General features: G+C 37.4%; 2 protein-coding genes across 2 annotated transcripts; both read right to left on the bottom strand.

Annotated features, from left to right (window-relative positions):
* Positions 1-1870: 1870 nt before the first annotated feature.
* On the bottom strand, positions 1871-4010 carry EXLB1 (expansin-like B1). Its single transcript, XM_089141217.1, has 5 exons — positions 3769-4010; positions 3555-3661; positions 3113-3291; positions 2480-2612; positions 1871-2289 (listed from the first exon to the last, which is right to left on the bottom strand). The coding sequence occupies exons 1-5, from the start codon at positions 3902-3904 to the stop codon at positions 2089-2091; spliced, it is 756 nt and encodes a 251-aa protein (XP_088997343.1). The 5' UTR covers positions 3905-4010; the 3' UTR covers positions 1871-2088.
* Positions 4011-7300: 3290 nt separating this feature from the next.
* Positions 7301-24603, bottom strand: CLPR4 (CLP protease R subunit 4). Its single transcript, XM_089141208.1, has 7 exons — positions 24176-24603; positions 22584-22787; positions 17840-17895; positions 15903-16029; positions 15637-15714; positions 7502-7615; positions 7301-7424 (listed from the first exon to the last, which is right to left on the bottom strand). The coding sequence occupies exons 1-7, from the start codon at positions 24485-24487 to the stop codon at positions 7353-7355; spliced, it is 963 nt and encodes a 320-aa protein (XP_088997334.1). The 5' UTR covers positions 24488-24603; the 3' UTR covers positions 7301-7352.
* Between the last annotated feature and the right edge of the window lie 285 nt (positions 24604-24888).

The raw sequence follows: 24888 nt of genomic DNA, 5'->3' as shown, positions 1-24888 counted from the left end.
ATAGAGGATGATGTTTCTCAAAGAATTAAAATAGGGTTGATGAAGTGGAGAGGTGTGTCTAAGGTCTTGTGTGATCGACGTATTCCATTAAAGTTTAAAGGAAAATTCTATAAGACCGTCGTTTGACCAGCTATGATATACGACATAGATTGTTGTGCTGTTAAAAAGAATCATATAGATAAACTCAGTGTAACAAAAATAAAGTGCTAAGATGTATGAGTGGCAAAACTAGGAAGGATAAGTTAAGGAATGATCATATTAAAGGTGGTATAGGAGTTGCTCCCATAAGTGATAAGCTTCGGAAAAGTAGTTTGAGATGGCACGACCATGTTCAATAGAGACCTATAAATTCCCCTATATGGAGAAGTGATACAATCCAGATTGAAGGAACTAGAAGAGCTAGGGGTAGACCTAAGATAACCTTAAGAAAAGTGGTAAGAAAAGATATGCATAGCTTAGGACTTGTATCTAGCATGGCTTCAAACAGAACTGATTGAAAGCCTAGAATTCTTGTAACCGACTCGGCCCATTTATTTGGGACAAAGCTTATTGTTGTTGTTGTTGTAAGAAAAATTAATAATACTTTTTAGAGTGGTGTGTAGGGGATTCATCTTCTCAAGGCTCCAACGGAGAATGGAGAAAAGAAAAAAAGGGAAAGATGTGATCGAAGACTTTGAGAAGTTCATAGGAGTCCCATTTTTATTTCTCATTCAATTTAACATTATAAGAATCCAATGGAGTCTACAACCCGATTAAGTCTGGTTAAGATTGATTGTAATGATCCGATTATGGACCGAAAACCGACATGACGTATCGACATGGTCCAAGATTGGACTGGACCGAATAATTAATAGGCTCTACTAAGTCCAACTTTTTTGGACTGATAGCCCAAGTAGGCCCAACCGAGACTGGCCCGGCCCAATCAATTTGATAACCCCTTGGCATCCCTTCCTTCAAGGAGACTCCTCCATCCCCATGAAGGAAGGTTCCCCAATTTAGCATGCAAAAAATCACTCTTAGGAAAGTAAATATCCTTCATCATTCTAGCCCAAGTGGAATTAGGATAAGACCACAATCGCCATGCATTCTTAGCAAGCAAAATTTGGCTGTGTAAATAAGGACATCTCAACCCAAGACCACCCTTCTGGTAAGATTGACAGCCCAGATTTGTTAGACCCTTGTGGTGAAATTGGATCAGAACCTTCCCTCAACAAACCAATCTCCTCACAGGATTCATTTGGTTCAGACACATCTTGATGATCAACTGGTTCAGATTCATCTTTCTAGTTCAAACAAAACCCAGAGTGGTTGCAATCTGATGAGGCAATTTGAAAGGCGCCACCAGGCTCAATTATCAACACATTCTCAACAATTGGTCTCTGTTTTCTCTTCTCTTTTTAATTTTCCAATTTTCATATTGGCTTTTTGAAGCTCCAGACTTTCTTGTTAAATATAAAGAAGGCCATAGATTTGAGAGAGGATCTGTGTTTTTGTGTTGATTGAGATTGAAGAGTTATAATGCCTGGAAACTATTTGGAGAATTGTTCATAACAAAAAGTAATGAGTCTTGTAACTTGGAATGGAGTGGAAGATTCATATTCAGATAACATATTCTTCAAAAAGCAATTGCACCAAACCTATTTATAACTGTACAAATAGCAATTAATTAACCAAATGGATATAGTTTGTATACCATACCAAACACACATTCAAATGGGTACTAAAAGGAGCTTCAAGTTAGTTGTTGAGTGGTAACATCATATATGTTCCCTTTGGTCGCTGAAATATCCTTTTAAGTGCTTGTTATCGTACTCTTAAAAGTTAAAAGATATTGTTATCACATAAGAAAGCTCAACAATAAGTTTGTCATCATGAAAACTAACACTGAAAGACGTATATAAAGAGAAGCATCTTTATTAAGCAAAGTGATCTCACTTCAGTCGAAAGTGACATAGATCCTTGAATCTAGCACTTAGATGACTTATTTTAGATACACAAGCATAAGCATAAGCATAAGCATATAACTAGTAGAGTTACACATTCTCCTGCCAAGCCAAATAGGTGTGTATCTCTCCTATTAGTTTCTAATTAAGTAAGCTGAATTGTTGAGTCATATTCAACTCCAGGCATCCATTCACTGGAAATCACATTATTCAACTGCACCCATTTTGGTCCATCAACACTTCCGGTCACCTGGAACCGCAAGGTAAGTGCACCTCTTGGTGGGGATGGTGTATCCCAATATGTGCCAAATGCCCTTCTCATTGGTTTCCACTGTTTGTTGTCATCCTGCACCCAAAAGATATATTTGTTAAGTTTACATTAAAAAAATTTGTTGTCACTAAAGAGGTGAACTATGAAGTCGTAATCTTTTTTAAAAATACCCTTTATTTCATTCCTAAAGGATAAAAGAAATTTAAAGGGAGAACCTTATTGTAACAAACCTTGGTTAGAAAATAGTTTTTGTTGCCAAACATACCTGCCATATCTCAACAGCTACAATATCATATAAGCCACCTTGGTATAAGAAGACTATGGCTAAGTATTCAGGAAACTTGCTATGTTCATGAATCTTAACCACAAGGTTGCGCCCAGGGTACTTGCATGGAATCCTGCACAACAATAGCATATAGTTAATTAACTAAGCAATAATTATTATTTTTTTATTATTATCAAATGAGTCACAAGGATTGGAAGCTCATAGGCCCAGAGAATGGGAAACAGCAAGGATTGAGCTTCAGTGCTGCATAGGGTGAGGATGGAACTAGTGGTCCAGGTCGAATTTTTTTACCACTTATTTCATTTTTTTTTAATTTTTTAACGTCTTCAACCATAACTACCTATAACCGAAGAAAAAAAGAAAAAAGAAAAAAGCAAAATGAGTGGTTGAGATTTCGACCTCGACCACTCATTTAATCGTGGCCATACACAGCACTCTGAAGTTAAACCCAACAAGGAGGGAGAATTGGGGAAAGTGTTGAGGAATAGAAGTTCGAATTCAAGACTTCTTTAAACTAACTGCCCGTAAAGGAGGCTACCATCATTAGGGCAAAGCACATCTACAACCAACAATAATATAAAGTCCATGAAATTATTGTTTTTAGCACCACACCTTTGATATTCAATGTCAGCAACACCAAGAGCCAATAAGTCTAAGGCCACGTTTGGGTAAGCCAGCCTTGCGAAGGCACTAGCGCTTAAGATGAAGTCAGCACTGTCACTTGCACCATGGTCAGTGATCACAATGTTCACTCCTTCCTGTGTGCACTTTCCTGGGATCTTGCACCTAACCTGATTCGTGACGATGAATGAGCATCATTAGATATGTTGTAGAGTTAACATTCAGTTAAAAGGATTGTGTTTGGTATGTCTTGCTTGGCATAGATTTTTGGTACATACATTTTGAAATCCAATTATTCTCTCTTTTCTTGTTTCAGAACGCCTTTTTGGACCCAAAATATATTCCAAGAATGCATACCAAACACAAGTCAAGAATTTGAAATTAAGAATCACTGCTATGTTAGATACAGAAGCTCCATGAGGTAGAGACGAACCTGGTAGCATGCACCACAGCCGGCGCCGCCCTTCCAGAGTGTAGCAGTGGCTCCAACATTTCCATCGTTCACGCTTCGTCCATAGTCACCATACCCACAAGCTCCTCCTGTTTCAAACAAAACCATTAGTCATCTTCACCATCAGTTGTTCATATTATATATTCACTCTCAAGACTTGTGTGTGTTGTGAGAGAGAGGATAAAGAGAGGCATACGTGGGTTCCCTCGGCAATCAGGGCTACCAAAGTAAGTTGCCTTGGAGCTTACAAATTTGTCCTGGGAAGTACATAATGCTGGGAAGAGCAAAATGAGGAACAGAAAACAAGATGGGAAGCCAAGAGAAAAACCCATGTTTGAGGGAGAAATATCAAAAGGAATGAGAAAATTCAACTACTGAGCTCTGAAAGAGATGAACAAGGAAGGAAGAGAGCAAGTTTGTGGGTGACAAAAGAAGTGTAGAGAGAAACCTATATTTATAGTTGGAGTTATGGGACTAGTGCAGTTAACATGGGATTGCAATGTGCATCATGTTCAAATAAGAGAGACTTCCCCAGATAGAGCTACAGTGCTGTGCAATTAATGCGCAACATTGAGCTGCGTACGGTGAGGATAGAACGACTGGTCGGCCACTCATTTCATTTTTATTTTATGTTTTAAACTTTTTCAACCATACCGACCTATAACACACCTAAAAAAAATGCAAAATGAGTGGTCGGAATTGCGACTTCAACCACTCATTCGATCGTGGCCATACACAGCACTGAAGTTAAACTCCCTTTATTGTACTGAGACTTGAATATTTTGCATTAAATGCATAGAACTTAAATTGAACCTTCTTTGTTAACCCTTGAGTGTCAGACTCCCTTTCTAGATAAACTTGAAAAAGAAAAATCTCTTTTAAGAAGAGAGGAGACAAAGAGAATGTAAGTAGACATGCCTAATTTTTCTTCTCCACTCTCTCTTTTATCATTTTTGGTCTTGCTCTTTTCAACACATGTACTAAAAGAATCCAAAACAATTCTTTCTTCCTCTGAATTTGATTTAGTGGTTAATTAAAATATTCTTTCTCTAACGGTGAGTTGAAGTGAGTGGCTAAAAACTATTGGCTTATATGGGTTTGGTATTGACTACTGACCCACTTAATCCGCGTTCTTACCTGTGACTCTCTAGGCTTTTTCATCTTCTTAGAATTTGGGGCAAAAGCACTGAGAAAAACGCATAAGATATTCTCACTAGATCATTGATTTGATCCATTAGACCTATCACTTTTACTCTGAAAATGGTCTTAGTAGGGTACAATTGTATTTAGTAGAAAATTACTACTCTTTTTAAGTGTGTAGTTATCCAAATTTTGTAAGTCAAATAAATGGATAAATTAAGGTCAATTAAGGTATGTAAAATGAGACCAACTGGGATTCAGATACATGCACTTGTTTCATTTTTGTTTTGCAAGCTCACTTGAAATGGAGTCCAAATCCTTTCCATCTAAACTACTTATACAGTCATATACTTACACTCACATAAATGTGAAATTTACACTTAAACGCCTGCTCATTTCAGAACAAAGTAGATTGGGTCCCACACTCAAGTGATTGTGGGTGTATAGTTGTATAGATAGAATAGGTGGAGAGGATCTAAATTCTTAGGGATGTTCACATAATTTTGCATGTCTTCTTAAAACATTTCTCTCTTTAGGGAATTTTTTTTATTTTTTTAACTTTAAAATCAAATAAATATTATTTTGGAAGTATAGCAATTATGCTAGCATTACTGAATTGGAGGATGGTTGTACGATTGAACTCTCAAGCAACTTTGACCCAGTTGGGTTCAAGATTTTGGCTCTAAGGGTGAATTACAATTAAGGTTAAGTATCTAACTTGACTCAATCCAGCCTAGCGTTTTAGGGTTAAGGTCAAGGCTAGGGCAAGAGAAGGATATTTAAAATCAAAATTAGGGTTTTGAAAGTCCAGCCTAACTTGACCCTATTGCAGCTCTACTGATCATGCATTCCATAGTTCTATATCACGCCAGTAGATATGTTGGTTTGATGGTCGATAATCGACTTCTATTCTTGAAAATTGAAATTTGAATTTGAATTTGAGATTAATTGCTAACCACTAAATCAAGAGATTTGCCTAGATGATACACTAACAACTGAATGGTGCATAATAGACGCACATTCAAGAAATAGAGGAGCTCCGCGTCCTTTTATGTTCTATAACAAAATTTATATCGGAAACCATGCCAATTTTCTCCATGACTGTAGACTGGTGTTTTGGGTGAAATTTTGCTACCCAAGCTGTAGGGATGCTCCTGCTGCCTGATATTGCAGCCCAAAAAAAATGAGATAATTTTCTCTCAGGGTCTCTCTCAGGGTCATAGTGTGTTAAAAAACTGAAACATCTAAGATTCCATTTCTTTAAGTTGGGACAAGCAACAGGCTCACATATATTTGACTCTTCTCCTTAAAAAGTCTCTCCTTATAAATTATAAGATACTGTTATATATAACATTCAAACCAAAGATATTCATTCCTACCCAAAAAAAAAAAAAAAACCCAAAGATATTCATTGGTTTATCTTAAGCTAATCCTTTAATTAAGATGTTACACGTGATTAAATCTTATAGCTGAACCCTGCAAAAAAAAAACAGAAGCTAAACATTTCACCAGAATATCTTTTCAAGAGTCGTGGTGTGTTCTTTAAAAAAGAAAGAAAGATGACAATCGTGGTAGGTATCCAGTGGGAAAGACTTTTATAATTACGCGTGGGTGGAGAGTGATTCATAAATATTTCCGTATTCCATTTTGAGTCCATGTACGTCCGTCCCACTCATTATGTTTCGGGCTTCATATCTTTTTCTTTTTTTTCTTCTTCTTATTGTTCTGGTTTTCATTCTATTGTGAAGTCAGATTTATCTAATGACAGTGCTCAAACTCTGATTGGTGTTAAGTTTTTATTCCTTCCACCAACCGCACCCACCATGGAAGACGTAACTTAGCTTCAGGAACGCGTAGAGCCCATAATATTTGCATACAGCTGTGGAAATCTTGATATCTCCCTCTTACACCTGTGAGGTAAGAGCAAAGAGAGGAAGACAGAATAGAATGTGGGAGATGATTGAGACTTGAATTAGATCAGTTATGCAGTCAGAATGATTTCATTTGCAACCAACAATCTCAGTGCAGAAAGAAAGCAAAGCAAAATTACTACATAGTCAATGCAACTACTTGAACACCATTTCCAGATGTCTAATCTCCCCTAGGGTACTTGAACCTGCATGATAACATGTGGCAATGAAAAGAACAATCCATTGTCGTTTCTCTTCCAGAACCAGCTTCCACTTGACATTATCGTACTCAAGAACAGGAACTAGTGTGCCCTAGGCACATAAATATGGCAACTGATTGAGACTGAAATTCGATAAGCCATTTTGATGCCTAAAAGCAACTAGGCATGCTATTGTGATAAGGCTAGGCCATGAGAGAATTCTGAGTCCTGTTGTCAACTGAATAATTATATTGATTTACAGCAGATCGTAGTTTCAACTTTCATAAAAAAAAATTCATATTGATAAGGGAGGAAAAACAGAACAGTTAAACATAAGGCATGTAAAATGAAGCTCCAAGAGTAATGCTATAGACAAATTTCTAAAGGATGATAAAAACAAAGATTCTCCCCCATTGGAGGATTGATTAAATCCATAAAACTTATCTTACAATAGTAGATTCAGCTTCTGGTCACTCTGGAGTAAAATTGCCACCATATTACTGCTGTTGACCAGCAGAGTTCATGACTGCTTATATAAGTTGAGCCTTTTTCAGGTCAGAAACAACTCCACGATCTTCACTTCCTCTTTCGTTGTACAGTACCTGAAAGATGTTATATGATTAAGTCAAGTTTGTAGCAATAACAGAAGGAAATGGTTGTACTTTTTCACTGATGATACCTTATCAATAATACCATACTCAACCGCCTCACTAGGACTGAAATATTTTGGACGCCTGATGTCCTCTTCGATCTGCTCATGTGGTTTTCCTATATGCCTTGAGTAGAGGTCAACCTTGAGAAGAAATAAAATAGTTTAGACAAAGTTGGTTTCCCAACAGCAAATACATAGTTTACTGAAAAGTGCCATAGTGGCTTGGAAAGCAATTTTATTTAGAAACAATTGACCTAAGAAATTTATTCATGTAATTTTTTTATCTGGACATAAGTTACAAAATTTAAAATCTGGAGCCTGGAAAAGATACGATTGAAGATATTTTGCCTTTTTATAGCAACGAAATTTTCCCCAAAAAACTATATTATGAACAAAAGGTTAGCTAATGAGATGCTTAAAACTAATAATACATATTCCACAAAAAAGCTTCCATTTAAACCGGCTAATAATGTAAGACTGATGCCTGTCCATGCACTAGTGGAAAGAAATGATGGAAGGAAACCCAGACTGGAGATAACTGTATCTCATAAGGTGATAACATTCCTGTGCTCAGCTGGGTTTCATCCTACTGTGTGGCCCTTTTCTATTTCTATTTTTTATCTGTTTTAATTGCTGTTTCTTGGAATAATTACTTTGTTGTTGGATGTCATAGGCTTTCTTATTAATAAAATTGTAAATTAGCAAAATATATAAACACTAAAACCACATCACTGGTATTATAGTATCTAAAGTGTCAGCATCTTGCATGTGATGACACAGGAGATTCACCTCTTAAGTCTATGCAACAAAGTCGCTTGTAATTCTCTCCAAGTCAAGGTATCTTACAACGAGAATTGGACTTTGAGGTCCAAACTGACTTAAAAAGGGGTAAACAAAGTTGGTTCCATTTTAGACACTAAATCAGCAGGGGTGGAATTTCACACTTTTTATTACAAATTTAAGTCCAAGATCACAGGTAGGTAGGGAAAAATCGGACACCATTAGAATCCTTCATCATCCCTAATGGTCCAGTTTCAGTTCGTACGATCTGAATGAATGGTGCTTGATAGATAACCCACCAGAAAAGCAAAGCAATAAAATTTGATATTTAACCTCAACTCGTTTAGATTCTACTTCCCTCCTAGTTTGATGGATTACCAGTTTGGAGCCAGATCTTCCAAGATCTTTAAACAACCAACTCAACTGACCAAAAGACATGCCCTCCAAGACTCTTTTTTGTTAGGGATACACTTAAATGATGTTGATAGGCCACGGATTTCACAAAGTTTAAACTCGTGGGATCAGGTCTTGGATTGTCAAAAAACAAAAACAAAAAAATGATGTTTCATAGAGATGTAGGTAGGAGTCTTGGATCTAGAGATGTTGTGGTTGGATGGGGATGAAAGTTGGGGGGAACTTAGGTACTCAACTAAGGGAGATGATCCAATGGGTAGATTAAGATAGCTCTAGGATCTAGTTTTCAAGATTTTACGAGAACCAAAAATTCAAGAAAGGAGCCAACCCTCAGGCCTAGGACTGTAAATTGATGTGGACTCTTGACATGGTGAAGGTGATGGTCTATATAGGCTGTGGCATGGATTTTCAGCAGATTCTAATGGAAATTTTTGGTCTGTAGGCGGATCCCTATGAATGGGGTCTCCAATAACAAGACTAAATATTAAATGGGAATGAAGGGGGAAACTGATGTGAACCAAGGAGAGAGGGGCCACCGATACAGGGTTTAAGCCCGCAGCTAAAGGGATTAGGGTTTACAGCTTGTGGCTAGGGTTTCTAGTGTTTAGAATCAGCAAGGGGTTGATGTTTAGGTTCAGACAATATGATTTGACAGGGCTAGGGTTCTTTAAATTAAACTGAATTATCCAATTTCTGCAGATTCTGTTTTAGGTCTAGGTTTTGGGGTTGCACAAGAACAATGGTCGAGTTCTAGGGTTTGGAAGGGGAGCAAATTACCATGCTTCTGTAGTAGAAGTTAATGGGGGTAAGGCTGAAGCTAATTCCAAAGATAATTAAGGTTTTGGATCAATGGAAAGTAGGGTTTAGGGTTTTAGGGCTAGGGAAGGTTCTAGAACAACTGCAGGAAAGAGAGAAGATAGAGAGGGCTGGGGGAGGCTCTAGGGTTGGGAATTGGGATGGGGATTCGTATTTGCTGGAATTTGAAAAAGGAGTGAAGAACAAGTGCTGCTGCTGCAGGAATGCTTTACTTTTGTTGATAACAAGTCACTCTATGGATTCCACAGGGTTCCCTCCTCTTGGAATCCCTACTCAGCCAAACTCTCCTTGGCTATAAATTCCCTGCAATTTTTATTCAATAATTAAATCTGAATGTTTACAGTCACTGGTCTTTTAATTTATAGCCAAAACAGAAGAATTCCTAATAAAACTCGATACCTAGGGACTAGGGAGTCCTATTCAAAACAAACCTACTACTTAGAAAAACCCATACTCTTAACTAGGAGGACTCCAACTCAAATGAGACTTATCAACTACTAACTACAATCACATTCAAACGAAAAATTAAATGTAAAGAAAGGATTCTAACTATTACTTGCACTTTGACTGTAAGAGTCCTCTACAAACTAGGACTCTGTCATATAAACTTGAGAAGCAATCCATTAGCAAAGTAAAAGTAGATCTGGAGTCCTAGTGAGCTTCTAATTCTTCTGAGACTACTCAAAATGGGATAGGGCACCTGGAAAACGACCAAGATGCCCTCACTGGTGCAGCTTCTCAGTGGGAAAGGGCTATGCCCTAGGTCCTTGCGGCCTCTATTGGGGGGGGGGGGGGTCCTGGTAGTTGACATCAGAATCATGGATTGATCTCTTCACATGGTAGCAGCTTGTAATGGCAGATCTATGAGGACTGATTTCACAATCAGCAGTAAGAGTTGGGATTTTAAACATCTAAGGGCACAAAAGTAATCTTCTTGGACTTTGAACTACCAGGGCAACAAAAGGATCAATCTCTCCAGCAGAGAAGGCATCCACACAAGGGATAACTTAGGTTTGCTGAGCAAAATTTTAATAGCCATAAGTGTCTTTGTTCTTCCATCAAAGGGGTTATGGATATAACAAAGTTGAGTTGAAAAAGGAAAAGAGTAACAAATCCTACTAAAACTTGAAACACCACCAGGAATGATGGCCTCTCCATTTTCTCTTGTGAGGTTTCTAAGCACACGTGGGAAGGTGCATGGTGGGAGATCTCGCAAGATCGCGAGATATCTTGCTATTTTAGCCCAGCGAGATGAGAGAGGGGAGAGACGGGAGATGGGAGATCTCGCCTCGAGATGGCAAGATCTCGCCACAATGGGCCCAATCACATGCTTTAGGGGGTTTTAAAACCCCCTATCTCGTGCGAGAGAGGCAGATCTCGCCTCTCAACTCTCCAATCTCACTGGAAAATCAATTTTTTGCCTGAATTTTTTGGGGATTCAACTAGATTTTAACTTCCAAAAGTCCTTAACACATTTACAACATCAGATTATCATCATTTAAGCCTATTTCAACTAGATCTTCAACAAAGGTAAGATTTTTCCTCAAATTTGAATTTTTTTCAAATAGAATGTTATACAATAGGTGTGTGAGTCTAGTATAAATATGCGTTGATCTACTAGTTTTGATCTACACTTTCATGGAAACAAATTTAATTTTCTGCTATTAATTTATTTTTCAAAATTTTCGTATTTAAAAAATATAATATCTAAAAAATTAAAATTAAAAATATAAAAAAATCTTATGATATGAATGTGATTATCACTTATGTTAAACTACGTTGAGAGGGCTACAACCCCATGTAGTCATATTTTGATTATCATGCTTGCTGTATTTTTTTTTTACTTAAATAATTATGTAAAATAACATTTTATTAAAAAAAAAATTTAAATGATGCCCACGTTATTTTGTTTATTTTAAAAATACAAACATGTCTGTTTGAGTATTGTATATATGTATGCTAGAACAAAGTGTGTGTTTTGTTGTTTTATAAATTATTTTTATATGTTCTTAATTATCTAAAAATTATTCTAATGATTATTTGGGAACATTCATGTATGTATTTGAGTGTTGTAAACTTGTAGCTTAAATAGCAACTAATGGGAGTGGTAGCACTAGCAATGGGACTCAAGACATTGCTTGGCAACATGGGGATCCACTGATTGCCGACAAGAAAAATCTCAATGCAAGTATTGCCTCAAAACCTTGAATTCTAGTAGTTCAACCAGATTAAAGCAACACTTGGCTGGTGGCTACAAAGATGTTGCCAAATGTCCCAAGGTTCCTTGTGAAATGCAACAAACAATTGCAGCAACTTTAAAGGGAGGAAGACAAATAAAGGAGGATGAGATGGCACAAAAGCAAAGGGAATTTGAGGATACAGTGACTACACAGACCTTTTGTTGTCATTGATGAGGAGTCGGACAACGATGATGAAAGGAGGCGTATAGGTATTGAGTCACATACCGAGTGGAGACAGATAAATGCTGCAATGGAAGCTAGCAGACAGTCCTTATATTTTGAGAATGTGAGACAATATGAACAGAAAAGAGGAGCAGGTGGTTCAGGGTTAGGGGCATCCATGCCACATAGACATTTTTCATGGAAGTGAGAGGACTGAAAGGAGGAAGACTGCACATTATAATGTCACATTTGACCAAGACCCCTCCCTCTTCAGGCATCAAGGCACCTATTAAAGAAACATTCCATATATGATTGTTGGAGGTAGAGAAGGTAGAAAGGAGGAGGAAGCTAAGTTGGCGATTAGCAAATTCATGCTCTACAACAACATTACAGCCAATGTAGCCAAAACATCATACTATCAAGGGATGATCAATGCAATTGCTAGGGCAAGCGTAGGGGTTAAAGGCCCAACAACTTGGGAAGTAATGAATAAATATTTACCAAAGGTGAAGCAGGAGGTGGAGGAATACATTGGTTCATTGAAGGAAAGATGGACAACATATGGTGATACTATGATGGCTGATGGATGGACTGGTCCTACTAGACAGTCCATCATTAATTTCATGCTAAGCTGCAATAGAAAGACATCCTTCCTTAAGTCACTGGATGCCTCAGATAAAATCATAGATGTTGACTACCTTTACAAGCTTCTTAGGCAAGTGGTCCTCAAGGTAGGGCCAAGCAATGTTGTCCAAATTGTCACAAATAACGATGCTAACTTCAAAAAAGCTGGTGAAATGTTGATGAAGAAGAACAACAACAGGATCCACCTATTTTAGACATCATGTGCAACACACTCGATTGATCTTATGTTGAAGGAGACTTGGGGAAGAGAAAATCAATCAATGCTATGGTTGAGAGGGCTAGAAGGGTCAACAACTTTATTTATAACCACGGTTATGTGCTGAAGATGATGAGGAACCATTGTAAGGGTGATCTAGTGAGACCTGGTCTATGGCACATGTTTGCAAGTGGGGAGCAGTTTAATTGGCGTAGATCTAGTCATCCTGATGCAGTAGTAGTCCAACAAACCATCGACGATGATTCCTTTTGGAGGCAGCTGAATAGGACAGTGAGCCTTTTAGAGCCTATTGTGTTTGTTTTAAGGATGGTGGATTCGGAGAAGAAGCCCACAATGCCCCACCTATATGCTAGCCTCCAACAAATGAAAGAGTTGGTTAGAGCTGCTGCCCCTGGCTCCTTCAAATCCTACGAGAGGATCATCAATGATAGATGGGAGACGCACTTGATGCATCCTTTGCACTTGGCTGGTGAGTCACTTTTTAAGTCTTTAAGTTTTTGTTGTATACTTCAATTTACATTGTTAATTTGTTATAACGTATAATTTATAAACAAGTAAACGACCAAATCACTAACCAAATTTTTTATTTCCACAATACAAGCTTACTACCTCAACCCAAAGTACCATTACAAGAATGATCTGGGCCTTAATGTAAAGTTGATGGATGCAGTGAAAGACGTGGTAGAGAAGCTTGGGCCAAATCCCGTCATGCAAGGGACAATCAATGGAGAGGTGAGAACTTATTCAATTGTTTCTTCAACTTCTTGCATTGGTGCATATACAGTAGTAAAAGTACAATAATTAAATAATTGTTGTACAGATCAGGGAGTTTAGGGATGCCTCTAGGAGTTTTGGAAAACCTTATGCAGTTGCAACTAGGCAAAAAAAAAATTATCCTAATAAAAAGTGCATTACTATAACTCTATAAGTGATAACTGATAAGTCCATAACACTACAACCTATAAGTTATGTAACTATTAAGATTTACTTGCCTAATGTATTCTAATATGCAGCCACCGTTTAGAATCAGTTGATGTAGAATGTTGAGTGATACTCTTACAGTCTTGTGAACTTATGGATTATGATTTATGACTTACTAAAACTTCTTATTGTTGTACAATTTTAAGACATTTAAGTTCTTTGATAGTTTGATGTATAATGTATTTGATACTTGACAGCTACTAACTTGAATCACTTGATATATCTACATTATATGTTGTCTAACATTGCATTTCACAGCATTCCGATTTTACACATAGGGTCGACTTAGAAGACATACATAGGGTTATTTTTTTCACAAATCCAAGGTCACTAGTGTGTTCAAAAGACCTTAAATAAGCTAATACCAAGTTTCAACCCAACGAGATGGATCACCAAGTTTATGACTGAAAATGGTGCATCTTGACCAAGATCTCGCCATCTCGCTCGAGAGCGAGATCTCACACCATGGGTAGGTGTACCTATACGGTTATGAATGAAGAATATCAGTTGCACTTCCCTATAACCCTTTTGCGCACGAATTTTGTTCGACAAAAGATTTGATAACCATTCACTAAAATTGCTCTTGTTATTTATTTTATCACATGTCATCTTTTTTGGAATATGATCCAACCTAGGCTTGTTTTGCTAATTAGAAGCCCAAATGGGTGTTGGATCTGCATCATTCTGTTCTCTAACTAGTTCATCCTTCCCAGAGAAGTGACATCAGGAATCGCTGGATTAATAGGCCTTTATAACCATGAAACAGCCAAGAAACCTGCAGCTGACCGTCATTGAAGACATATGCTGGATGACAAAGCATGACCTGAGCAATAGTGGGCTGTTTTCTCATACCGGCAACTTCACTAATCCTTTGAACACATGGTGAGATTTATCGGCAAGCAAGGTGCCTGCAAGGCTGCAACACCAACAACAGCTGGTATCAATCTCTGATTAGCCGGAGAAAGAAATCCCTCAAGATCTCTCTCTTTCTCTCTCCTCTCCCCCCCCCTCCTCCACAGCTTTCAACCAATCTATTTCTCTTGCGCTCTGTATGACACCATTAAAATGAATGATTCTGCTTTTTGTGTGGGTTTTTTGGAACGCTTTTGGAACAAAGCAAATATTGTGATGTGCACATCTATGATGACTGAACCTATCCTTCCATTAGATAATCCTGTTCTAGTTCCTTATTCGAACAAATTCAAATCAAGGAATATATTAGCAAGCCAATAACGGGTTAGAAAATGGTTTAACCTGAGATCATTCATATTAGCCCTATATTAAAAGATCTGTGAGATACCAAAATAGACAAATTAATAGCTAATCGATTTTTCAGAACCAATAGCAAATCAGTTCAGTTTTGGTATGGCATCAATGGAGCGAAGGGCCTTGGTCATCCCAACCAAGACAAACCATACTGGCCATCTGAGATCTGACCCATTTAACCACAAGACGAAAATATCCCCATGAAACATGAGAACTGGTCTGGTTGGAATTTGGAGTGCTACCCAAAGAAGAATCTCCTCCCAATCTTAACTATTTATCATAATCATGAGAATTGAATCTCTCACCATCAACACTGATGCTTAATAGTACACAAGACAACCCCTCAGGCTAAGATCTTACTTTGTAACTAGTAGATATAACTCATTCAGAAATTTTAAAACATAAAATATTGTTCTTCCTTATCCCATTTTCTAGCTTTTTAGGGATTCGCTGCAGTGTACGCAAATAACCAGGTGGACTTTGAGTGTGTCATGAATATTTTTCATTAAAAAAATTTTGTACTCCCTTCATCAAATCCAGGTGGAGTATTCCAATAACAATGCAATTTCTATTAAAAAAATTGCAGGAAATATACAACAGGAGTACTTCACAACTACATTGAAACTGCAGCAAAGTCTTACCAACTCTTTCTTCACATTCTTTACTTCCTTTCTGGCAAGGTCAACATCTGTTGCTTGACCTTGAAACCTAGCAATTGGCTGCATATATAGGAAGAAAGATTGTTTTAATATTAAGATCCCATTAAAGATTGTTTTAATATTAAGATCCCAATGACGTAACTAGATTAGGCAAACGAAAGATGAAATGGAAGGCAAAACTAGATCATACTACACATGCGACTACACAAAAAAAATGGACTTAGCAGCTTTCCATCGCTAAGAGAAACCTGTTTTATCATGATGGTCGAAGAGGGCAAAGCTGAGCGATTCCCTTTAGCACCAGAAGCTAAAAGCAGTGCTGCTTCTCCCCAAGCATTGCCGACGCAAAGGGTGAAAATTGGTGGTTTTACATACCTGCAGTAAAGAAAGCTTTAATGGAACAAACTAATAAACACCAACATTTCATGGTATGAAGGAATTTATTTTTAAATGCATATGCATACAAAGTTAACCCTAACATTTCAAGTCTTAATAACGTATTGGTATTAGGCATCATATTAGAAGAGTGATTTATCAAACATACCATATTGTATATTCGCATCAGAGAAATGCAACATGAGCTAAAAATGGGTACGAAAATAGTCAAGAAAAATATGGAAATTCTTAAGATAAATGCAAAATACAGATTCTGAAGCATGTAATAGTATAACTAACTAATATGCAAAGTGTAACATGTATAAAAAACGACAACAAACAATAAAGAGACAAATGCATTCTACTGATTGTGTAAGGGCCTGTTTGGTTACATGAATCCGGAGATTTGAAATCTCGGGATTCACAAATGGGAGATTTATACCCATTTGGTTGTGTGAATCCTTGTATTCATGAAATCTAGAGATTCATCTTTTTACACTAAAAACGTGAATCTGTAGATTTATGGGTATGAGGTATTTCACCAATACTAAAAGCGTCAAACATTTGAACCATGATTTCATAAATGTTTTTTCAGGATGAATCTACAGGTTTTATTCCAACGATTCAAGCTAACCGAAGGGTTAATTTTATGAACCATGACTCCATTGATTTGAAATTTATAGATTTGAAATCTCTAGATATTTAAATTCTCCAGACTCAAGTAACCAAACAGGCCCTAAGGTGTTGCTTCCAAGATGTAATAATACCATTTTTTTAGGAATTTGTATCAGTACCATATCGAGTCAATACCTTGAAGATACAAGAAGCATTGATGCACATGCAGGGATAATTAAAACCATGGTGCAATACAGAATTGTTATCTCCAACTTCTTCTGTTTTGGAAGAAACTCACATGCACAGTAACTATAATTTGATCTCTAATAAAATGAATAATATAAATTACAAATAAGGAAGCACAAAAGATATGCTTCTGACAAAGTGGCCAGAGCTGCCAGACTAAATGAGAGGAATCCACGGAGACAACAAGAGGAGAGACACAAGAAATGATGAATGTATTTTCCATGCTTCATGGCTCAGATGTCAAGTCTTCTGTTTGGAATTTCTTATGACGTGTGAGACTGAGTTGGCAACCAAAATGTATTTTCCATGCTTCTTGGCTCATCTTTCAAGTCTTCCTAGTTGTCCGTCTCTTTCTCATCTCTAGTATGAAGCATGGGAACCGGGAAAGCATCATAGATCCTCTTTTCCTGCACTTAGTTCACCCCCATAATTCTTTATTATCCTTCGTGCATTCTGACATTTGGTGTCCTTCGTGCACTTGGTTTTTCCTGTTTTGTTAGTTTTGTTGATAAAAGTTCTAAGTTGACTTGAGCGCATTTGTTGAAGAATTGGTCTCACTTTGTTTACTATTCAGCATTTTTATACTGAAAAGCACACCTGGTTTAATGTTTCTATTAAAAAATTTTTGTTCTAACAAAGCCTTTGAATCTGTTCAAAAAGAGATTATGGGTTTTGTTTGTCCGGTGGTTCATGAACCAGCTATAGCAAAACAGGGTTATTGAACGCAAAAATAAACATCTCTCAGCCATTGCTAGGTCTATAATCTCTTTGCCGTTGCTATGACTCATTTGAAAGCTTCCTCAACCTAATCGCCATTCATAATTTGTCAAATGTGTTTTAATCATAAGAGAGCAAGAAATTTAAATTTCTGAGCCTGATCAGAGTATGCATGTCTTCAAGAGAATAGGTAGTAAATGCTTTCAAAGAATCATGAATCAGGATATATAACCTCATAACATCATAAATGGCAAATGCCTCTGTTTCATAACCCAACTTCTCCCCACCCTGGAAAAAATACAGAATTGTTATCAAAAGTAAGAAATATAACATTGAAGAGCAGGAAAAAAAATCTTATATGCACAAAATAAAAAAAAATGACCTACTAAGAAAATCTTACTGTCACATATAAGGAAAAACAATTAATTAATAAAGAAACAAAAACATCATTAAGCAAAGTACTCTAACAATTCAACACCCAATATTTTATATATATAATCGAGCTCCAACTTTAAACTTGTCAACATTCCAAGTTGAGGAAACATTCTGCATCCTACACTAGAAGGAAGAAAAAAAACCAGTACTTCCCAATGCAACATAGTCATTGATGCTTTTATTTTGGAACACCAGAATGTCTGACTAGCCATGACTAGAAAGGTAGAATGATGATCAAGACCAAAAAAGTCTGGGGTACAGATAATCCAGTGTAGGTCTTGAATGCAATACAGTTGAAAAAGAAACAAGGGAGATGGGGGAGGGGAGGGGAACAAAAGAAAACCTCGATCTGCTCCTGCAGTCAGAATCCTCTTTTATGCTGGGATTTGAGGAGCAAGATGTGATGATGGTTAGAAGTTTTTGAGCTTTAATCTAGAAAAAGGGCAAAGCACAAAAGTGACGAAGAGAAAACATTGGATGGTTCCATGAACAAATCATTTTGTTTATAAGTGTGATTATGGACAACTATGTAAATGACTGAATAGCACATGGAGGACAGAATTTAAGCCCCTGTTGCTGGGGTTTGACTCGGTTGAATCCAGGAGAGTATCAAAAGCATAATGCAGAAAAGGAGTTATGTGTCAGCTATTGGAATACTCTAAAGAATGTTGAAGAAGAGGGAAGCCAAGCCTCAACTTGCTAAGTGTAGCAGACCAGCAGCAGCAAAGAGGATAACGAACTCCCTTTGTTCTCAATGAGACTAGAGCTCAAAATTCCAGTCACAATCAAACTACCCAATCATGCAGTTAAACATTCAGTTAATCATGGCTACTTATGTAACTTTCATCTAATTTAATCTCGTTGAAGACTTGGAGTTGTTCAAGTACAGAATTTTGATTGTATCCTGTTGGAGTTGGTCAACGATAGAAGCTGGTAGGAATTTGAGTTTGAGTTAATTCAGAATCATGTTTTAGTTTAGATTACACTTGCGAATCAATGAGCCTCTCTGATGTAAACCCAGATTTTAGGGTTAATCTTCAGGATCTTCTAATTTGGAACCAGCACACAATTAGGGATTATAGGGTGTTTTGGCAAAGGCAGAATAGGGGTTTAAGCGTGTGGGGATTGTTATTTCAGACCTGAATTTATACGAGAATTAGAATTCAGACTTGAAGATCAGATCCTAGACCAAGTAGGACTTAGGTTTAGGGTTTCGGTTAGGCTAGGGTTGCCTAATATCTTGCTGTTCCACCCAGATTGGTCCTCAATGGAAGTCCTTTCAGTTAGGATGAATTCCCAATTGATCAGACTTTAACAAAATCACAATTCTGGAAATTTGAATTTTCTGCAAATCTCAAGGTAGAAGATGACTTGCAGAATTTTCAAACTCACCAAAATAATTCAGATTTGCAGAAACTAAAAGTAGGACTAGACTCACAAGCTTCCTGCAATTCTAATGAGGGAAAAAGGGGGTGAATGGGGCGGGGATTGATGATCTCATAGAAGGAGTAAGACCTGCTGCCGCTGGAAGAAGAAGATGATGGGGAAGAACAAAATGGAATAGGGGAGGTTTGGAAAAGAGCTGAAACTAAGGGGAAGGGATGGGGAATGACTTGCGATGGGATTAGGGGCAACTCTAGGCCTTAACAATGAGGGAAGGGGGCTGGGATGAGCGAATCCAAGTTGGAGTGGGAGCTGAAAACGTGGGGAAAAAAGGAGATGGGGAATGGCTTCTAAGGTTTGGGAAAGGGGCTGCAATGATGGGGAAAGGGGTTGTACTTATTTGTATATAGAAGGAACTGCAGAATACTCTTTGTAGGATGCTTGACTAGGTGATTGAAGATCTTGAGGTTGAAGAACAATGCAGAAATCCAGTCGCAGGTCACCCTCCCAAGGATCCCACAACTTCCCAATTCTATTTTCTCAAACTCAGTTCATTCAATTCATCTAATCTGAAGAAAAAAACTTACACTAGAAAGGCTATTTTTAGCCTGAAACAAAGGACTCAAACTCAAACTGGGTTACCCTGACTGTTAGGGTCCCATCACAACTTAACTTGAATTCTAAAAAAGGTATCTAATTACTATGCAATCTCAGCCCTTGGATCTGAGATCTTACTTAAGTTACCTAATACTAATTAAATAACTTAAGATTACAAACAAACTGGACCCAAAAAAAAATAACAGTTTCTTAATTTAAGTTATCCTTAAAAGTAGGACTTCTTAAAAAGGAAACAATACTTTTACAACCCTATGGCTCTCTTCAAAGCACCTAACTTGACCCCCAAAACTTCAAAATAAACTAAATTACTGAACTTTTGGTCTTCATTATAGCTCGATCCAAGGGTAGGAATTGACCATTCTACCCCTGGGATGGATTCGGCCTCCCTGGTTCAAGTTGGACGTGGGCCCTTTTTTTGGTTGGTTGGGGGGGGGGGTTGTTTCCAACCCTAGATACATCACTCTTACTAGATATTTTGACATTGGATATGTTCATCAACCCAACTTAGTTGAATCAAATTGATTAATTATTTTTTCTAATTAAGTGGTTGTCACGATTGCTATTTTTTGTGTAACAAGCCAATAGTACCATTACTTGTTCTCAACTATGAACAAACTTGGACACTCTGTTTTAGGATTGACATACTGTACAATCCCCAATAGTCATTGGCTAGAAATATGAATGTGTACAATATTGATCCATAAAATCCCTAATTGGTTTGCCATTAGTTGTTTATGTCAATAAGAATTTCTGGTAGTCTCTTACTCTCTTTATCCCATCCTTGGGAGGCACTTACTGTTGTGGTTGAATTTTGTGCATCTGTAATGTGCTAATGGTTGATGCTTATTGACAAAAGTAAGTACAAAGTATATAATAGTTGCTTAGCATACATGATATAGATGATAATCGGGGTGTGATATATTAGTCTTAGCCTAGCTTAGACTGACATAATCCACTCGGAGACACCAGACCAAGGGCTGGTCCTAAACAAGCTTATTGGTCTGGCAAAGGCTGGTAATATTTTAACTACTTTATCATGGTTTGATTATTTAGAGCTTCTAGATAGTTTCCTAGCTTGAGTAAGGGTTATTAAGGTTAGTTTCTTATATTGAGTTGTTTCCATTCTAGTCAAGTTTCTATTTTTATGCAAGGGCTATGACGTATTTATTCTTGTCGCAATAGTAAGTACTCAATCATGAGATTTGATTATCGAAGTTTACATAAAAAAGCTGTGTGGGACTATGTAAATGTGACCCATCGCTTTCCTCCTTCTCATTCTTCCATCTTTCGTTGTGAAGCCCAACACAGCAAATCACTTTAGGAAATTGAACTACATCTTATCCCTACATCCGAAACCCTACAACCTTGCATGGTTGTCAAAGCGTCCGCCTAGGCGGCAAGGCGGTTGAACCGCTTAATTGACGCCCAAACTACGAAGGAACTACAAGGCCCAAAGTGACCTAGGACCTATTTTTTGCTCCAGGGGCGCTGCCCCCACCACCCCAGCTGAGGCGGCCTCCCAAAACCCACACCCGCTCACCGGGGAGTGGGACCCCGTGCCAGTAGGCAACAGAATGTAAAGTATGAGCCTCAACATCAAAAATCAATGAATCAGTAAATGCCTAGACAGACGCTTTGACAACCATGGTTTGATCAAACTAACTTACGTTTGTGTTCTTTTTTTGAATAATTTTTCATAATTATGATTCTTGAATGCTTTTTTCCTATGAATGAGACTATTGAATATTTGTTTAGCTTATAATAGAAAGTAGTTGTATTGAAAAATTTTGACCCAACTGCTTAGGTCGTCTTATTGCTGTCTAGGTGCCACTTTGTCGCCTAATTGCCTAGGCGGAGCCCTGATCGCGTTGTCTCCTTGACAACGTTGCAACCTTGTGGTGTTCAAGAAACCTATTCGCTAATATTAGATTGGTTCTAAATTTGAAACACCATCTCTTTAGCTCATCTTGACATTCCACAGAAATCCTTAATCAAACCAACCATCCAGGACTCCAACTTAGGATAACCTATTTTCAGCCCAAAACACCCTAAGCGAAATTCCAAGAGTTTCCTGTTTTCCCTTAACTCGGGCTGCTTCTGATTGAGACCTTGGCATTGACCTTCAATCTACTTGAGGTTACATTTTATGAATCTAGGAGGATAATCATTAGTAAAAACAAAGATGAATGTCTAGATAGTAAAATGATTTTACCAGTTTACCACAAAATTTGAAGTAGGAATAAGTCCAAAATTTATAATATAGTCAACCCATTCATATAACTTGCATCAGGAACTAGTCTAAAATGATTGTTCCTTGTTTCATATTGTTGTAATTGTTTCAATTGGATCAACCATATGGATCAACTATTTACAAGTAAATTATACTTGTTAGGTTAATAAGGGAAAGCAAAAAAGAGTTGGTGCGTGTATGGTTTCAAGAAAATTTGACAATGTTAAGAAGAATTGGAAAAATAATCCATAAAATTCCTACATGTTCATCCATGCTCCACAAGTTTGGTAAAATAGAGAATGGTGTTTACCTTTGTTGTCCCAGTGGAGTTTATATATAGGTAGATTGGCTTTTCAGCATCTTCATACTGAAGGTACAGAAATTCAGCTAGGATCAACTCTGTGACAGAAGGAACAAGAGACATTCCCAAATATACAATACGATTCTTGTATAGGTACGATGCTAGATCTGGAGGAGGTTGCTCCCATGCACTTCCTCTCAAAAAAGGAATAACCTGTTAAAATATCAATTCCCATGGAAGCCATAGAAACCAAATGAAATGCCAATTAGAAAATGGAGGCACAATCAGATATATTACATACAATAAGTACAAAATTGGAGTGTTAGAAAAAATGATGCATAACTTCAATAAGAAGCAAAGAAGAAAAACTATGGACAACACTGACATGACCAATCTAATAGTATTATAGAAATACATAGCATTATGAGTCTTATGACATAATAAAGGATTAAATAAAAGACAAAAGAAAGATATTTAAGGATAATGATAAACTAGATCATTCTGATTATACTGAGAAATAGATACTTTCTAGTTGGGTATGTTGAATGATGGTAAATAGCTTGTAAATGAGCCCTTGAAGCTCAGTTTTTCAAGGATCGTCATCAGAAACATGCCATAGAGTAGGGCAAAAAAAGTAATTCGTGCTCACACTAAAGGCTGCATTCATCTAAAAGATGCCCACTACTAAAAATAAAATAAAATAAATAACATAAGTAGAAATAAGAATGAGGGTACTTTCCAAGTAAGAGACAATTAGCAACTCAGTGTTCTGAACCTTAAATAAATTTCATTATTAAATCATCTTCGACCAATAGGTTGATCCTTTTGGTCGAAACTACACACATCTTTAAGTGAATCAAGGACAAAGCAAGGTTGGTATCAGGAATGTCAGAAGAAACAAATCTGTTCAGTTTAACCCTTGATATCGATATAATAACCTACTGCAACGAGAATCTTAAAATTCAGATATAACTAGCGCTACAAAAGAGTACTAGTTCACCAACATTGATGAACAGAATAACCAATATATATGAATATCAAAGCATCCCATTTTGCAAGTCCAGAGGAGGGAGATACCCATTAGAATATGCATGCCATTGTTTACTTAAATTCAGTGTAGATGGTAGAACTTCAACTCAGTTGGAAAAAATGAGCGGCATGGCTCGGTAATTGATACAACCGTAAAGCAAGAACTGGAATAAACTTGTGTAAGTTGGCCAATTGCTGTGTGAAAGGGAAAATAATTTCCTGAATCATACAGGTTCTAGCAGAGGGACCCAATTACATTGAAGAACTCTGGACTTCTAGCCACCCAACCATATTTTACACTTCCCAGGAAAGAGGATGCCTACAGCTACACTCAACATCACAAGGGCAACAACAATGTGGATCGGAAATACAAAAATCCCGTCCTAACTCGGTTCTCAATGAAATAAGATCCTAAATACTATAACAGGAATATCAAACATTAAGAACTCCAAGATTGTCTAATTGTATATTCCAGACACTTATCGTTTAACGTTTTCCTCCATTGTCCGGAATCCAAGATACTACTTTGAAAAAATGCAGCCAAGAATGCAGTTGGGCGCCAAAGAATTTACCATAGTGACGACACCTCTCTTGCCGCGGGAACCGGATGAGATTGATGACGGATTGAGAGACGAAGGACGGATTTTTTGACCGCAGAAATCGCCAGTCACACTCCCGCCAACAAATGGAGCAATTAGGTTACTGGTAAGAGAAGCTTTCCCAGAAACACTACAAGAGGAACTAGAGAAGTGTTTTGAGTTTCTAGTTCTGGAATTCGGATTCACATAAACACTAGAACAGGGATTTGAGAAAAGCTTTGAGTTTCTCGGAGTCGATAGAAAACGCCCGTCCGGCGAACTCAAAGACATGGTGGCTACTTCCATGATGAGTGTGAGAATACTAGAGATAGGAGAATTCTGATGAACTTAGAAAAGATCTTCTGTTTTGGTAGAAGCACCTATAGAGAATCCAGAGATTTACCCCGAAAAAATAAACCACAAATAATTTGGGGTTCTCCAACTTTGGTTTTTCTCTAGCGGATTTTTACTTAGCGGCTGCCGCCAACGCTCAAGATACAACCACGTTTAGAAAACAAAGTCTAACAATGAGGATTAAAATGCGGAGGGCATAAATGTAAATATGACTATATTTTTACCTTCAAATGTTTTTTATTTTAAAAATTTACGATATCAACCCCTTCTCTCTCCATCTGCCGGATTGCTTCACCCGAGGACGAGGATCTCGTTAATCGGACGAGTATGTACCGAGACAAGCAGTACTCGTC

The sequence above is a fragment of the Hakea prostrata genome, chromosome 1 (assembly GCF_041222555.1).
Source record: "Hakea prostrata isolate BN-2017 chromosome 1, UWA_Hpros_2, whole genome shotgun sequence".
NCBI lineage: Eukaryota > Viridiplantae > Streptophyta > Magnoliopsida > Proteales > Proteaceae > Hakea > Hakea prostrata.
The sequence above is the reverse complement of the archived record's forward strand: the minus strand, read 5'-3'. Positions and strand labels throughout refer to the sequence as shown.

Excerpts from the sequence above, each read along its gene's own strand:
- CLPR4 (XM_089141208.1), bottom strand. The coding sequence starts at position 24,487 with ATGGAAGTAGCCACCATGTCTTTGAGTTCGCCGGACGGGCGTTTTCTA. Across the intron at positions 15,715-15,902 it reads CGACCATCATGATAAAACAG|CCAATTGCTAGGTTTCAAGG; the intron begins GTTTCTCTTAGC and ends CTATATATGCAG. Across the intron at positions 7,616-15,636 it reads AGAATGTGAAGAAAGAGTTG|GTTGACCTCTACTCAAGGCA; the intron begins GTAAGACTTTGC and ends TTTCTTCTCAAG.
- EXLB1 (XM_089141217.1), bottom strand. The coding sequence starts at position 3,904 with ATGGGTTTTTCTCTTGGCTTCCCATCTTGTTTTCTGTTCCTCATTTTG. Across the intron at positions 3,662-3,768 it reads TGATTGCCGAGGGAACCCAC|GAGGAGCTTGTGGGTATGGT; the intron begins GTATGCCTCTCT and ends TGTTTGAAACAG. Across the intron at positions 3,292-3,554 it reads GCTGTGGTGCATGCTACCAG|GTTAGGTGCAAGATCCCAGG; the intron begins GTTCGTCTCTAC and ends GTCACGAATCAG.